The following is a 17,047-nucleotide window of genomic DNA, read 5'->3' on the forward strand; positions in this document are numbered from 1 at the left end:
TCCTTTAAGGTTAATAAATAATAAGTTAATAAGTGAGGTTAATAAATAATTAATTTGCAAACCTGGAAAAGCTTATATTCAGGTGTTTCTCTGCAGAGGGTGTGGCCAGCTTCTCAAAGGGATGTGCTGTATTTGTCTGCCATCAGAAAAATACCAGCATTCAGTGAAAATGATCCAGAAACATGGATTGTGTGCAATTTCTCTGTAGAACATGACAGTGCTCCTGTAAGTAGTATTTTGATTCTATGAAGTTCTGCTTTTAAGATGAAGTTTTTCCATTATGGGGTAATGCATTTGCAATATTAGCGTGAGGGGAGATGGGGGGCTTATACAAAAATACAACTGATTTAAACTAGGTGATACAATGACCTGATGAAGGCATTCTGAGCCAAAAGCTTTCTTGCCTTATCTCTCAGCTGGCAGATCTAAGGTGTTTCATTAGAATGGAAGCAAAATTTTTGGAGATGAAAAATCATTTTAAAAAACAGAGGTTATTTTATATGGATTCAAATTAATAACTCTTCGGTATTGTCAGATATAGGAGTAGGCTTGTGTAAGTTTATATATGGTTAAGTTTCTATCTTATACAGTTTTACCGTGGCTCCATCAGATAGTAGCAATGATTGTTTTCTTTGGGTTGTTGTGCCATAGTTTGCTGTCAAGGGAAAAGTTAACTGATATTTGTAAATGCTGATGCATTATTCTTGAAATGTTCCTTTACTGATTTGTCACAATAATTGAAGTAATCCACTTGTCTTAAGCAAGCAGAAACCTGAAATTCAGGCATTTTAGTTTAATTCTTTCCCTATTCACCTTGTACCTTTCATTTTACTCACTTTCTCGTTATGTCCTTGTAGTGCTAGAATGCAGACTTTCAGAAACACAGCTTCCAGAGTGTGTTAGACTTCTTGGTGAAATAAAATGTTCATGGTCAAGTATGCTGAAACAAATTTAGTTTGAGGCTTAGAATGTTTCATGTTTTTTGACAGCTGAACAATCGCTGTGTCCGTGCCAAAATCAATATTGCTATGATTTGTCAGACGTTAGTAAGCCCACCAGAAGGGAACAAGGAAATAAGCAGGGACAACATCCTGTGCAAGATTACATATGTAGCTAACGGTAAGTTTAAAATTTTTCCGTATGACATTCATGATAGATACTAATTCTGGGGAGTAGAATACTGGCACCAAAAAAAAAAAAAAGACCCTCAATGCAATTTTCTGTTAAATCTATCACACTTGTGGTATTCACATTCAAAAAGTCTCAAATTAATGTGCTACATGAATTGATGAATAGGATCATTCATTGTGTAGTGTTTTGGGAGCTCAGTCCTGCGTACACAACCTTGGGCTGGAGGAAGGTGAGCAGAAATGTCTGCAACTGGGATGAGTTGGTGTAGCTTTTTGTTTCAGTAATGGTAAGTTGTTTTTTCGTGTACTGCTGAAATTTTTTTTCCCTCAATTCATCTCATTAGGCTGAAAAGCTGCTGAAAGTAAAGATACAGTTCTCACCCTTGGTGCCAAGAATGAGCAAATCGTTTTGTATGAAGATGCTTGCAACTGTATAATCCAGTCTACATTCCTTAATTATTTTTGGAGCTGATAGAATCCTTGATATTGACTGAAAAGTTGTCAAAGCCAAACTGTATTGTTGCTGTACCCAGTATTTAGCAGTGTGTTGTAGTATTGGAGGTGCATACTTATTAGCTCTTCTCCTGTAGCTACAAAACCCTTCAAGAATAGCTCACCTTGCTTATCACTTTTTTAAAAAGTTTCACAATTACTTAAATACATTTTCGTTGCTAAATTCTGAACTATGATTATATGGTAATTTTTCAGCAACATACTTGCTGCATGAATTGAATTGTGATTCAGAATCAGTTCAAATTTTGTTTAAATGCTTTAAAATAATTTTTAAGGCATTGGCTATGTAGCAGTTCTGTAAACGCAGCAATTATTGGAAAGTTGATTGACTTATGTATTCTTTGAAATAAGAAGTTACTCAAGTCTCTTTCTTTTGTTTCTTGGAAGCCCATAGAGAATGTCGTCTTCCATTTGGGCATTCTCCCAAGAGTCACAGTACATCATGTTTACTATTTTCCAAATAGTGGCATCACAGACTTGGACTGAGCTTGAGTGTTATGAGTAAGAAAAGTGCTACAGCACAAGCTTAGGGGTATAAAAAAAAAAATCTCATTTTCATTCTTTGCTGTTACTTCAAAAAGAGTTGAAGGAATAATGGACTTAAATTTTCTTTTCTAGCCTTTAGTGGAGTTGCTTTATTTCAGTGTCCTTCTTGCTGTTTACTTGTAGTGAACCCAGGAGGATGGGCACCAGCATCAGTGCTACGCGCAGTGGCTAAACGAGAGTATCCAAAGTTCTTGAAGCGTTTTACATCATACGTGCAAGAGAAAACAGCAGGAAAACCTATTTTATTCTAGTATTAGCAGGTATATATACTTTTTGTGTTCTTGCTTCACCATCTTAAATTTAAGGCCAAACAGAAGTATGCAATCTAGAAATGTCTTAACTGATTAGCATGAATTCAGTGCTTAGTTTTAGTATATGTATGCAATATCTAATTTTTTAAAACATTTGTGTAATTTGTATTACTAGCATGAAAAATAAGGGCTGCACAAGTTGGCAAGCATTGTTTTTTGTAGATTTTTAATAGTTTATCTTGCAAGTTTTTGCATACATGTCCAATTTATGTAGAAGTATGACAGGATAAAACATTGTTTTTTCTCAATTATCGCAGCCATTTTACACTTGTTCTGAAAAAATATATACTTAAGTTTCTCTAGAGCCTTGTGTGGTTTTTGTATCTTAAATTCTACTTATAATTGCATATTTGGTAGATTATTACTACATTTCAAAGTATTCTTTTGTATTGACAGAATAGTTTTGATCTAGGTTTTTTATTAATGGAACTTTTCTGACAGACCACCATGAATTACTAGGGTATTTATAAGGCTGTGACTTAAATTTTTAGCCTTTTTGATGAACCTAAAAAAGAAAAGGGATTTCCAGATGCTTCCTGAAGTCAATGGATAGATTTAATGGTATAGATTATTGGGCTAATCTAAAATTGTTTTAACATTTAGATGATATTAGAAGAGGGTCACTATGGGGCTATCTGAGCCCCTTAGCATTAAGTAAGGCTTAGCTTAATTTTTGTTAATGTATAACTGCTGTGCCAAACCATGGAATTCCATTTAGGTGTTCTATTGCTGCAGCATCATTTGGTTACATCTGAAAATGAGTCTTTATTGCTTTTTCTGTGCATGACATAGCCCCCCCCTCTATTTTCAGGTTCTATTTATTATGTCAGACTCCAAAAGTCTTAGTCATTTTATCATTCTGTTACAGGTAGCCCTGTAATGATTCATAATTTTAATTTTGTGTTGTTAGAGACGTAGTATAGGTGAAGTATTAACAGCCAACAGTTCACACGTGATATTCTGGTGATATTTAAGGTATTTAACAAGTTCATTTTTTATTAGTATTCAGACTTTTCAGTGCTGTATTTTTGTCTTTGCTTACCTGCAGCAATCAGAACAAGACTGAGTGAGCATTCCACGTTGGAGAAGTGACCATGCATAGAGCACTCCATGCTGGAACGAAGGATCTGCAGTCTTTTTATGGCCTGAGTTCTAGGCTTCATATACTGAAGTGAAGAAGTGTTGCAACACCATGAGGCTATTTAAAAGTAGCTCTCTCCTGTTAACTTTTCTTGCTGAATCAGTGTGTAATTATAAATACATGTATTGATAACATGTATATGGCTCTATTTTTATTTGCTTGCTTTAGAAGAAGAGCATATACGACTTTGAATCACCAACATGGGTTACCACTTTAATTTTAAACAAGTTGCAGAATTTCACTGTCAGCCTTCCTAAGATACTTGTGTTGTTTTTGTGCATGTCTAAAAAGCACAAAAGAGAAATGCACATATAGCATACTGTATGTGCTTTATATGCACAAAAATCTGTGCGGTATTTTGGGGGGTTTGGAGGAGGGGCTTCAGTAAAACTTAAGTGACTTGTTGGTAGGTTTTGTTCTGCTTTGTATAATCACAGTTCATTGCTGCTGATTTCTATAATGAATCATCTTGTTACATAAAATGTCAGTTAATAACTGAGGGCTGTCAATATCTTTATGACTTTGCCTTTTCTATTGTCTTACTCTTATGACGATCTTTAGTTCTGAAGGAGTAAGAGTGTGAAAAGCTTTATTTTTTTCCAGATATCTTTATATTTCTATTGTATTTTTTAGTTATGTAATATGTGCTGCAGAATTTTTGTTATGAACATGATCTAGAACTATCTAAAAAGATTCTGTATAAGAGGGCAAGAGACTGCCTGAAACCTAGAAGACATCTGTCCGTGCTATATGTGGACTGCTTTCTTGCATGATATCCAGGGTTTTCCCAAAGCTGTGAGAAGGTACACTATAATATTTATTGAAGTCATTTGGATTACGTAAGACAACATTCCCAGTCTACAATGAGGATGAGTACATTATTTTCAGATCCTGCATGTGTTTTCCTCATCTTAATAAAAGCTGTAAGGTTCATGTAGAAATTATTTGCCTCTTGATCAAAAACCCATCAGAGGTTTAAGAATGCATAGTTCTAACTGGAAAGTTCCCTTTGACTGCTATGACAATTTAAATGTCAGATATTTGCCTAGCTTTGATTCTGGAGAGGCCCATCAGGAGAGGACTGTATCAGGCTAATACTGACTTTGAGGTCTTTTATCTGTGTCCTATAGCTGGAAGCTCTTCAGAGACTGCTCAGTGCTTCATTAACCTGTATATCTTGAGGAAAAGTTTCAGACATCTTATTTTCAAAAGAAAGCTGAAAGTCTTATTTGATATAGTGTGCTAGGTGCCTGAAAAGAAATATAGTAACAATGAAGATTTGGTAAATTATTAAATGTGATCTACATAGTATAGAAAAACTTCCTTTCTTCATCTTCTGTGTAGAGATGAAACCATACCTAACACACGCATGCAGATTTCATGCTCCATAACTCTTCCCTTTTTATTTGCCTTTCTCTAATGGTGTGCATGGAATATGCCTTATTACAGAATTATTCTGTTAATTTGACTATGTAGAAAAGTGCCTATATGGTAATGTTAGTAAGGCAAATAAGATGAAAATTTGTACATGTTTACTATATCACCAGTGAGCATTTTATATACCAACATTAAAAAACCAAATCTTATACCTCAAATGTACTTCATCTTTTTACAATCAACCAAGCAGTAATATATTCCACCACAGCCACTGATGGGAACTTTTAAAAAAAATTATATCCAAAATATAAAGAGTTTAACTCCTCATTTGCCATTTCTGGTAATTGTTGGAACACGGGCAAGTTTATTAATTTAATTGGATAGCTTTATTTTACAAAGGTATGGAAAGTTTACAAAGCAGTATATAAAGTTATATCATTAATTGCATTTGCACTAAATGTGATGTACTTTTGTGATTTATTCTGTAAATAAAAGTACACTACAGATACTATTTGTAAAGAAATGCTTTACTTTTAGATAAAGGCACCGGTACTTCACTGTAGCTAGCCCTGCCCAGAGCTGTAAGAGGCTTTTAAAAGAATTTGGAAGGTGTTGCATGACTGAGAAATCGGTATCAATTGACTTTTGGGGGGGAAAAAAAAAACAAAAAGGAAGAAAGCAGTAGCCTCTCAGATTATCCTTGTGAGTAGCTATTAGATCCTGTCTTCTGGAAGGGATTTTGCTTTTATGGTTTTAGACAATATGCCCTGCCTCTTAAACCCATCCCTCTTTTCAGTCACTGCCAGGTATCTGTGCACTCTGAGTTCATTTCTTCCTGTTAATGGATCAGTAGAATTCATGCAGCTGTGGTGGTCTTTGCAGAAGCAGCTCCTGACTCTAGAATGAACAAGTTTGAAAGGCTGAAAATGTAGCAGTCTTCTCCATCAGATATCATTCTCTGACTATCTGCATCTGTTTGGAGAATCTGAATGTTGCCAAACTAGATCTGAAGGACTTAACTTGATGGAACTTGTACTGGGAATGAAGATGAGATGGTCCTTGTTATTCTGTCTGAGAACCTGAACATTTTTGATGAATTTATCTGTGAAAAAATGTGATGCACTTTGAAAATACCTTACCTTTTACTTAGTTGGGCTGAGCTGGCTTATCTGAAGTTGTGCAGATTCTCTTTAATCAGATTGTCCACCTGTATTTTTGTCAAGTTGTACAGATAACGCTGTATTTGAATTACCACTGTTCATTTACAGATTTAAAACATGAATCATATTTTTGAGTACCTTGAGTGTGTAGAGTTGTAACTGTTCTATAATAGCTTTATGATCCTAATCATAAGTTTTAAAAATTAAAAGTTGGCTCTTACATGTTACAATCACAAATTTAAAACCAGTATTTAAAAGTGAAAGGTATTAAAAATTATGAAGAAAATCATGGCTTCTTGTTATTTTTAACTTTCCATTGCTTTGGAGAAACTTACTTAAAACATTTTACCTTTAAATTAACTTTTAAATCTTGAATAAAGTTATACAGTATTCTACCGTATGGAAAACATTTAACAGGAAAGCAGTTCGCGTGTGTAACTGACATTACTGAGATGAAAACCTGAATGCCACATTAGTTTATACATTGAGAAGTTCATTTTGTGCTGGCATATCAGAGGGATGTTAAAAGATGCTGCCATACAGTGTAAGCATCATATAGAGCACTTCCAAATATTTCAGCTCATCCTCATTTGTACATAATTAACAACATTCTGAAAGCTTCCATGGGTAGAACAGAGATCCAGTACTGAGACATGCCAAAGGATAAACTTGTGGCTTTTTCCAAAGTAAGCATAACTTTTAGGAACTGAGATGAGCTTCCACAGAGCAAGCTTTCTTAATACTAGAGATAGCGGTGCCTAATGGATCAATAGCAATCCTACCTTTATTTGTTTCAAAGGGATTTCTACTTTTTTATATAGTAATCAGTAAATTTTTAGAAACCTTACAGCTATGCAAGACTGGAGGAACAGTTTGAAATAACAGAAGGCATTACCTGCACATAAAAAAAAATTACCTTAAGCTCAGCTGCATCGGAGTCCTGAGGCAAGCCCTGACCTTGAAGAATGCAGCTATTTTATCTTGCAAAAAGAAATCCCCAATAACAGAATGAAAAAAATATGGTCACACTTGACATTCCTGGTCCCATAACTTAAGTGCTTAGTTTAAAAACTACCTGCTTTCCAGTAAGGAGAGATTGAGCATTTCTGTGTAACTACAACTTGACCCTGGATAATGAATGATAACTAGGGATATGCCATGCAATTTACTACAGTGTGTACTACTGATACTAGTCATCTTTAGTCTCCAGCTTTTATAAGGAGAGAAATATATTTCTTAGATTGAAGAAAGGGACACACTTTTTGAGTATTGTAACTGCCTGAAAGTGTTCTCAGCTGTAGCCATTGAGGCAGTAAGCTCTTCTCTGCACCCGTGCTTCTTCTGTGCAGGGATTACAGCTAGAATAAGGAAGCCTGGTACTGTGGGTTGCTGCAGTTTGCAAGGTTTAAACCAATTCTTCTTAAAAAGAACAATTTTTATTATTATTATTTTTGGGTCAATCAATAGTCAGACCTATTGTCATCTAAACTGTAAATATTTCAGTTAGTGTGAAGAGTAGAACTGTAGGTGTGTTTGTACCCTCTAGAAAACACTTCCATTCTGGGTAGTGAGCAGTCACACAGCTCACACCTCACTGTTTGTGCCCTGCTGGCAATCACTGCTCTGTCTGTGGCGCAGTTGTACTCATATACCATCCAAGTACTTGGCTTTTCCCCACATCCCACGCTAGAGCCTGTGGCATTGGAATGCTTTGGACACTGCACTTGGTTTGCTGATCCAGTTGTCAAGGCTTATCTTGCCCAAACACCGGTATTGGAAATGTAGCTGTTAACTTAATAGGCTTTTTTTGAAGGTTTTTCAGGGAGTGGTCCCTGCCTTTAGTTGTTACATAAAGCACTTCTGTTTAAGTATGGCAACATTTCTGGCAGAGGTTTCAGTCAATAAATTTTTTTTATAAAAAAGCAGCAAAAGTGCACTTAACATTTCAATATTCACTATTGCCGTCAGCTGTGACAAGTCCAGTAACAAAAAATACCTTATAATTTACTTTCTTATTCACTAAGACTGCCATAACCAATTCCAATGAAAAAGATGGAACACCATTAAAAGATGTAAAAACCCCTTGCAAATGTCAATATTATTAAATTGTCTTCCCCTTCCAACTTCGGTTATACCAGAAACAGTTTCCCTACAAGTATCTTTGTCCTGGCTGTTCCTGTCACATGTGCTAATTAGGAAGAGGTGTACACCTGCTCTTTTTTACTGCGTTTCCTGGGTTTATGCTTGTATTAGACAGCAACTCCTACGTTAAAAGATATTAACTGTATGTATAAAAAATTTTGACAACTGGGTAGGAAACGCAAATGGTGCTCAAAAAGACCGAACAAAGACAGCACTGTGATGTGAGTAAGAGAGGGATGAATTCCGTTAAGAATTACATTTTTAGAGTGTTAGGCAATAGGGTTTCTAACAGGAAAACTTCCCAGCAGGAGAACTACCAATATTAACATTTAATTTTTTTTTTTTAAATGGTATTAAAGTCTCCACTTTTGTTCATATCCACTAATGAAGGGAAAAAACATTTAGTAATTGCAAGGGACAGAACTGGTATGTAGTCCTTTATTCCCCTCTCCCCGTTTTGATTTGCCCTCAAAAAGCTTTTTAGAAAAACACCCTTTTCTGGAACCCTTGCAAAACGAGTACCTTAACCGCCCAGACTGCAATCACATCAGTCTTTTGGGGTCAATCTTCTCCAGGTGCACCAGAGGTTTCAGCTGCTCAGCAAAGTTCCTCATGTCATCAGAGACCACGTCCTGCCCCGCTGGTGCGACCACGTTGAGCTCCACCAAGTAGGACAGGGAGAGCGGCTCGATGCTCTCAGTGTTTCCGGGCATCAGGATGCGGAAGATCTTGTACACCACGATCTTCATGATGCCCTTGCGGAACACGTGCCCCTTGGCCACGAACTCGTGGTCCATGCGGAAGCCCATCTCCACCAGGAAGTCCGTCAGGTTGTCGGACGTGGCGATGTCCACGCAGTTGCGCACCAGGGCGTGCCGGTTCTTGTCGCCGATCTCGGGCTGCCCCAGGTAGCGCAGGTGCCAGGGCATCCCGGCCTTGTCCATGGAGCGCCGAGCGCGCAGCACGAACGGGCTGGCCTGCTGCCCCTTCAGCAGGAACACCATCTCGTGGTCCAGGAACGTCTCGGGCTCCATGTTGTCGCACAGCCCGCGCAGGCGGTGCAGGAGGCTCTCCAGGCTCTGGTCCAGCACGCTCCCTGCACACACAGCGCCGCCGTCACCCGCGACCGCTCTGCAGCCCTCCCGCCCTCCCGGCCCGCCCGTGCGCGGCTCCTGCCCCGCACCCCGCGCTCCCCTGCGGCCGCCCGCGCTGCCCGGCCCGCCCGGCGCCCACCTTGGAGCAGGTACTCCATCATGTTGATGGTGCCGCCCGTGACGGGCATCATCGTGACCGGCGGCGCCTCCATCGTGCCCGTCCGGACCGGCCGCGGGGGGAGAACGGGCGGCGGAGCGGCGGCGGGGGGGGCGGCAGCGCCGCCTGGCGGCCCGGAGGTGCCGCGGGCGCTGAGGGGCGGGGATGGAGCCGGTGGGGCGGGCCCTGCGGCCGGCCTGGCGACGGGAGCGGCAGCAGCGGCCACAGTGGGGATCGAGAGAGGTTCAACATCAACAGCAGGAAGAGCTTCTTCACACTGAGGGTGGCCGAGCACTGGGACAGTCTGCCCGGGGAGGTCACGGAGTTTCCCTCTCTGGAGACATTTTAAAGCCACCTGGGCATGTTTCTGTGTCAGCTGCTCCAGGTGACCCTACCTTGGCACGGGGGTTGGACTAAATGATCTCCAGAGGTCCCTTCCAACCCCAGCAATTCTGTGATTCTATATTTCTACTTCTTATTTTAGTTTTGCACAAAGCAGGGATATGGGTGGGTTACCCATGGAAGGCTGGCCCGGGGATCATCAAAGCTTTACACTATTAATACATTTTAACAAACGTCAATGCACCAGCATTCACTGGTTATAAGTTGCATAACTTCTCTATAATTAGCAATCAACTCCCTATTTGCCAATTGTATCTCTCGTTTCTCATGCTCATTAGTCCCCTGTGCAGTTCTTCCCTCCACTGGAGCCAGGGGTCCATTCTGAGTAGGTGGTCAGTGAGTCCACAGTCACAGTCACTCCCTGTCAGGGTTCTGTTTCCCCTACTTACTGCTCAATCCTGCTGACTTCACTCCTGGCGGCTTTCGTCCAGACAACCCATTCATCCTGGGATTGTCTTCCATTTTCCTCAAAACAAAAGATTATGCAAGCGTATGACATTCACAATGCAAGTGTGAACAGTGCTTAGTCATAACTGTTCAACTACAGCTACTGATAACAACCACTTAGAAAACTGCAAACCTTGAGGCACACAGCACGGCTCCTCCCACTCCCCTCTGCAGGAGGAGGTGGTGTGTACAATGGTTCCGTGTAACATCTCAGTTGGAAGTACGTGCTCCCAGGGCAGTAATGTTTTACTTCAGCACTGATGTACTGGAGTTGTCTCGGAGTGCCGCCATGCAGGGGTGACCTGAGGGACAAAGTCCAACCCAGGAGGGAAATATGTGTATTTAAATATGAGGGAACCACACCCCAAAGAGCCGCCACAGTTGACACACTGTACATACTTCCCAGATTGCAGATAGGAGGCCTGTGTTGAAACAGAGCAATCAAATAGTCAATAAAAGGTTTGGGTAATGGTCTAAAAGCTTCCTTATGCTTCAAGGAGCAAAAAAATAAGTTTTCTCTTATATACAGATCAGCTATAATTAATATGGTCATAATGCAGTTAGCATGAAAAAAATGATATTGAGAAAGATATCTAGAAAAAGTAAAAATGCATTTTAGCATTTCACAAAGAACAGTTTCTGAAGTTCGCTTCTTTCTGTGGTGATACAAATTGTCTCTTTTGCCTAGCTGAGGTACACAGTAGTGTTAGTTCAGATATCTAAAAAAATCTCGGAGGATATCAGTCTTCCATTTGAAGTGTGAATTGATGCAAAGCTGCAGCAACCCTACGTATTTTTGCCCCACAGTCTGAGAAACTCTGCAATAGTGCTATCCAGAAAATAAATGTTGCCTCAAACTGGTCAACCCCCCTGTAGTTCTTCCCTCATGAGTAGTGTAAAAGACAGCAACAACACAGTCTGCAGCTGCTGAGCTGCTTTCACTGTGGGCTTGGATGCTATGTGGTGCATCTCCATACCCTAAAGGTATCCTAAAAAGAACTTCTTTCTGCAGTTCTTGAAGATAAGATGCAGCAGACACCAAAGACAGTTGATCAGACAGATGGAGGAGGTGGAGAGAAACAGAGATAGAGATGGGGGATAAACATGTTATTCCCAGCCACCTACCTAAGTTCTGTTCAAGTCCCTTTAAAACCCTTCTTACTCACCTGGTAGAGTCAGGGAAATAGGATGCCCGTGTGGGGCCAGGCCTTTATCTCAGCTCTGTGTCACAACTTGTTGAGTGCTCAGAGCAGAGCTCTGCAGGGGAACCTCAGGTGAAATAAGTGATCCAGCCATGTTCACACTGAAATAACACCAGTATTAGGGAGGGTCAGTTAGATGTAAACTGGATGTAAAGTTTTTTTCTTCCTTGTTACCAAAACTGGGATTTTTTTCCTCACTCATCTCACAGGCTTTGGGTCCACTTTGTCACATCTATCAATCAAAATTCTTTCAGACTAAGCTTACGTGTTCCATTCATTCATGGTGAATTAATAACAAAAAGCCTTTCACTCCACAAATCTGTGTGCAAGCTTTTTGAAATTAATTCACAGAATCACAGAATCATTGAAAGTAGAAAAGACTCCCAAGGTCATTGAGTCCAACCTATGAACAAACATCACCACATCAGCTAGACCATAGCACTAAGTGCCATATCCAGTCATTTCTTTAACATCTCCCAGGATGGTGATTCCATCACTTCCTCAGGCAGCCCCTTCCAATACTTGACAACACTTTCAGTGAAGAAATTCCTCCTGATGTCCAACCTGAACCTTCCCTGGTGCAGCTTGAGGCCATTTCCTCTCGAGGCCATTTGTCCTCAAGTCCTGCCATTTGTTGCCTGGGAGAAGAGACCAACCCCCATCTGGCTACAACCTCCTTTTTCAGGTCACTGCAGAGAGCAATAAGGTCTCCCCTGAGCCTCCTTTTCCCCAGGGTAAACACCCCAGCTCCTTCAGCTGCTCCCTGTGCACCAGACCCTTGATCAGCTCAATTGCCCTTCTCTGGACTCACTCCAGGACCTCAGTGTTTTTCTTGAAGGGAGGAGCAATTACTCCACTCAGTTATGTAATAGGCAATTTATATCACAAGTTCATTATATAATTTGTGTTTTGTAAAGCTGTCAACAGAATTTCAAAACTAGGATTACTCACTAAGTGATTTTCTGTTTTAGATAACTCAGGGGCTGGGTTGCTCTTAGCCATTTCATTACAAGCAATGATGTGTCAATAGCTGAGGCACTATTGTAAATAAAGGGACTACATAAGCTTACAGCACAGAGAGAGAAAACGAAGTCAGGTAATTCATGACTCATTACCAGCCTCAGTGTAATACATGTTATGATTTATTCCTTCCCACCTCACAAAGCAGGGACATTTTCCAAGTGAGATTATTTCAATGAGCTGGCCAGCCTGGTGGCTTCCGGACTTGGCCCTGTTCCTAAATTTGTATCACCAAAGCAAAAACTGAAGTTGCATGTAGTTTTCTATACCATGTGACTCTATTCCCTGGATTTTAAATGGTTAGTGTAGGGGGCATTGTTAAATATTAAAAGAAACTACTGTGAGAACATTTATTTAGGGAATGTTCAACCCTTTAGACTTACTAACCCTGAAACAATTTTCATATGGGAAAACCAAGATTATTGCTCAAAAAGTACAATTCTGTTTAGCCGAACAGCAGTGTGCCCCTCATAGACCTGCTCATTTTCCCAATATTCACAAAAGTAGAACTTACTTTAACTTTTAGAGTTGTTAAACTGGACTAGCTCACTCAGAGCTACACCAGCTCTCATACAGAAAAGAAGAAGAGTGAGCTGGACTACTCTGTGTACTATTACACTGGTACATGGCTTGTTCCAAGTACCTTTTTCAAAGAGTTTTTACCCTTGGCAGCACGTGCACCCTTGGACAGGGTATAAAGGAGGCTTTGGCTGGGTGTGGGTTGTGGGCAAAACACTGTTGGAGCAATCAGTACTGGGCAGAGGACTGTTGCAGTATCACCCAGTAGTTTTGAGGGTGAAGATTTCCAAGGCAGCTTTAAGTGGTGACTGCATCCTTGGAAGAACACACTTCTGAGATTGTGGATCGATGATGGCAGCCTATGGCATACACACACTACAGGATTGACTTCCACCTGCTCTTGGAGACCAATGGTTTGTTAAGGGGAAGTAGGAAAGCAATTTGGCAAACCAGTGGAGAGCTAGAAGTTACAAACCTGTGCGTTTAGACTTGCATTGAGCATGGTAGACTTGCCTAAGTCTGGTCCTTCACTCAGTGGTCCTAGGAGAGACTGGTAATTGGCTTAATTTATATGGCACGGTTCATTTCATCCTGGTGTTACAGTTACTTGTGAAAGTTCTTGTAGAATTCTTATCCAGAAGAATAAAGCGGGTAAGGGAGAAATTATTTACTGTGAGGCTGCTCAGATACTGGGAGAGAGAAGTAGCAGATGAAAGTGTTCAAGGCCAGGTTGGATGGGGCTTTGAGCAACCTGAACTTATGTTTCTGGTGGTTGATAAAAAAGTAAGTGTTTTCCATTCTGCTACTGCTGCCTAGTATGAGCTGCAAGGAGCAGGGAAAAACAGCTGGCTCCTGCTGACACCCAGGCTGTGACTAGTGCATTGTGTCTATGGGAGAGGCCTACAGGAGGATACAGGGACAGGAGGAAAGCTGCATAATTATGTCTTCGCTGTGTGCCACCTATAGGCCACATGATGGGAAGAAAGAACCATCAGGTCGGTTAGGCTGATGCTTCCTCAGTCTGTGTAATTGACAGTGTTAGGTTACAGTTGGAATTAGATGATCTTTAAGGTCCCTTCCAACCCAAACCACTCTGTGATTCTAAGAGCTGGTCTTTACTTGGCTGTTGTGGATCTCAGTTGTTGTGGATACTAGTGCCAGGATTTATATTTTCTATTTTTGTACAGGCTGTGGCTGGGGTAGAATTAGTTGTCTCCATAGCAGCCTGTATGAGGCTGTGTTCTAGATGTGACTAACAGTGCTGATTACTCAGCAGCATTTTGGTTGTTGCTGAGCAGGGTTTGCCCAGCATCAAAGTTTTCTTTTTTGTGCTTCTTTCCGCTGCACCCATTGCCTGTGAGTAGGGCTGCAGATGGGCTAGAGGCTGTGAAGGAACACAGGGGGTCACATCTGATCCTAACTGACGACTGAGATATTCCATACCCTATGGCATTGTGCCCAGCCCTACACTAAAAGCTCTGAAAAAAATGAGAAGGGGGGAACGTTCGTGTTTATGGCATTTGTCCTACCAAGAAACTGATGGTGTGTGGAGGGTCTGCCTGCTGATGAGGAGTACTGAATAAACTCTTCATTTTTCTTTGCATGTGCAGCTTCATTTTCCTATTAAACAGTCTCTATCTCAATCTATGAGTTTTCTCACTTTTGCCCTTCTGATGCTCTCCCCTGTCCTGCTGGGATGGGGGTGAGCAACAGCTGGGTCAACCCACCATGTTTTTCTAGATAGCCTGTGCCTTAGTGGGAATGAAATGGGAGGAACCTATGGTAGCTGGGGCTAAAACCCCTAGAGTCCTCTAAAAGAAGACTGAAGATAAACTGGTGGTGAAGATGAATCACTGGGTAATCTGCAGAAGCCCTGGAGGTCTGTAGAGATCAGGTTAGCTTTGGAGGCAGGGCTTCTCCTTCCCACAGGCTAGTAAACAAGGTGAGCCTGGGGCCAGCAGTCATCTCTGGGCAGGAAGAGAAGGTAATTGTCAGTACTAAGAGTGGCACTGGATGCAGAGCACTGCCATTGTGTTGTGTGTAAGGCTAGGTGGAGCTGAGAGGAGTACAAGCTTCCCCTGAGAAAACACAGAGGATCCCAGACCACCATCTTGTTTCAGCAGGTAGCACTGTGCAGTGTAAACCTTACCTCACCAAGGAGGATAACACCCTAAAAATGGTAAGCAGTGTCCCAAGAGAGACAGAGATTATAAGGTACCCAAAAAGCACTATGAGCAGCAGTAACAGCTCTCACAGCACCCCAGAAGACAGCTGGGAGAAGTGGGAGGACAGCCCACCTACCACAGCTGTATTCACCTTATGAACAAGGGTTATGCCAAGGATGGAAACCGTCCTAACAGTGTCTGTGCACAGACACACCCAGAACCCAGATATACTTGCATGCTCCTATAAGAAAGCAAGTAGTCTCCCAGCCATGCTCTCTTCTGGGAAACAGAGCGCCTCCCAGAACACCCGTGCTGGCAGGGCCCCATCCCATCTCCTGGAATCACAGCTGTGCTCAGAGTGCAGCAATGTTGTTGTACATCCCTGTGCCACAGGCACAGGAGCCGCTCCCTCTGTCACGGAAATTCAGTAACACGCTGTTCACTGGTGGGGCCTTACACCAGCTGAGGGAAATCAAAGTGGGCAAAAAGTGTGTGGTTAGAGGCAGCTGCGGCTGCAGTGCTTGCAGCCTCACAGCTCCAGAGCTTCCACACCAGGCAGCAGGAAGGGACTGTTGTGTTACAAGGAATTGTAAATACCAGTAGATTCAGGACACAGAGGAGAGAGGAGGTAATCTAGATAAACAGAGAAGCAAAGCATTACCAAACACAGTATTTTTACTGTTTTTTCTCTTAAGGTTTTAAAATATTTGGGAAACTGTATCAATTGCTGTAATAGTACAGCATTTAAGTCACAGCAGCTCCAGAAATTTCATTCCAGATACCTGGTTTGGTTTTTCCAAGGACACAAAACAAACAGTGTAAGACTGTTTCTTGTACTGAAATTGAACACAAAATTGCAGTGATGTTGAAACACTCTACTGTGGCGTATGCAGGGGAATGAGCATGATTCAGTTCCCTAAACTTAATGACATGTTTGAAATAGTAACTTTTGCCTCTGGTATTGTTAGGAAATAGGCTTTCTAACAGGAAAACTTCCCAGCAGGAGAACTACCAATATTAACATTTAATTTTTTTTTTTTAATGGTATTAATGTCTCCACTTTTGTTCATATCCACTAATGAAGGGAAAAAACATTTAGTAATTGCAAGGGACAGAACTGGTATGTAGTCCTTTATTCCCCTCTCCCCGTTTTGATTTGCCCTCAAAAAGCTTTTTAGAAAAACACCCTTTTCTGGAACCCTTGCAAAACGAGTACCTTAACCGCCCAGACTGCAATCACATCAGTCTTTTGGGGTCAATCTTCTCCAGGTGCACCAGAGGTTTCAGCTGCTCAGCAAAGTTCCTCATGTCATCAGAGACCACGTCCTGCCCCGCTGGTGCGACCACGTTGAGCTCCACCAAGTAGGACAGGGAGAGCGGCTCGATGCTCTCAGTGTTTCCGGGCATCAGGATGCGGAAGATCTTGTACACCACGATCTTCATGATGCCCTTGCGGAACACGTGCCCCTTGGCCACGAACTCGTGGTCCATGCGGAAGCCCATCTCCACCAGGAAGTCCGTCAGGTTGTTGGACGTGGCGATGTCCACGCAGTTGCGCACCAGTTATGTTGGGTTGGGAGTTTGTTTAAAGGTGGGTTCTTATAGTTGAATTTACAACGGTGGTTTTTCAGGCCATAGGTCTTGGAGAGAGGCCAAGTTAAGAATTTTATGACATATTTTATGGGGTTTTTTAAGTATGTGTTTTATTTTAGGTGGATTGG

General features: G+C 41.4%; 3 protein-coding genes across 7 annotated transcripts in view; 1 reads left to right on the forward strand and 2 right to left on the reverse strand.

Moving 5' to 3' along the window:
• CERT1 (ceramide transporter 1) overlaps positions 1 to 6,464 on the forward strand; it is a 74,995-nt gene extending 68,531 nt beyond the window's left edge. For all 5 annotated transcript variants that reach the window (XM_050328602.1, XM_050328603.1, XM_050328605.1 and 2 more), the window contains 4 exons: positions 97 to 225; positions 990 to 1,119; positions 2,313 to 2,449; positions 3,549 to 6,464. In XM_050328602.1, coding sequence (XP_050184559.1) covers positions 97 to 225; positions 990 to 1,119; positions 2,313 to 2,440 — 387 coding nt within the window. In that variant the 3' untranslated portion in view covers positions 2,441 to 2,449; positions 3,549 to 6,464. The remainder of the gene's footprint in view (positions 1 to 96; positions 226 to 989; positions 1,120 to 2,312; positions 2,450 to 3,548) is intronic.
• Positions 6,465 to 8,744: 2,280 nt separating this feature from the next.
• On the reverse strand, positions 8,745 to 9,670 carry LOC126646906 (mediator of RNA polymerase II transcription subunit 18). The gene is made up of 2 exons (XM_050328607.1): positions 9,554 to 9,670; positions 8,745 to 9,416 (listed from the first exon to the last, which is right to left on the reverse strand). Exons 1-2 carry the CDS (start codon positions 9,624 to 9,626, stop codon positions 8,863 to 8,865), a joined length of 627 nt encoding a protein of 208 aa, XP_050184564.1. The 5' UTR covers positions 9,627 to 9,670; the 3' UTR covers positions 8,745 to 8,862.
• Positions 9,671 to 16,444: 6,774 nt separating this feature from the next.
• Positions 16,445 to 16,889, reverse strand: LOC126647532 (mediator of RNA polymerase II transcription subunit 18-like; the record flags this gene model as incomplete). The annotated part of the gene is made up of 1 exon (XM_050329831.1): positions 16,445 to 16,889. A coding segment is annotated over one exon (327 nt), but the record flags the coding sequence as incomplete, so codon positions are not given.
• Positions 16,890 to 17,047: the final 158 nt, after the last annotated feature.

Source organism: Myiozetetes cayanensis, unplaced genomic scaffold (genome assembly GCF_022539395.1).
Source record: "Myiozetetes cayanensis isolate MyiCay16 unplaced genomic scaffold, myiCay2020 scf4, whole genome shotgun sequence".
NCBI lineage: Eukaryota > Metazoa > Chordata > Aves > Passeriformes > Tyrannidae > Myiozetetes > Myiozetetes cayanensis.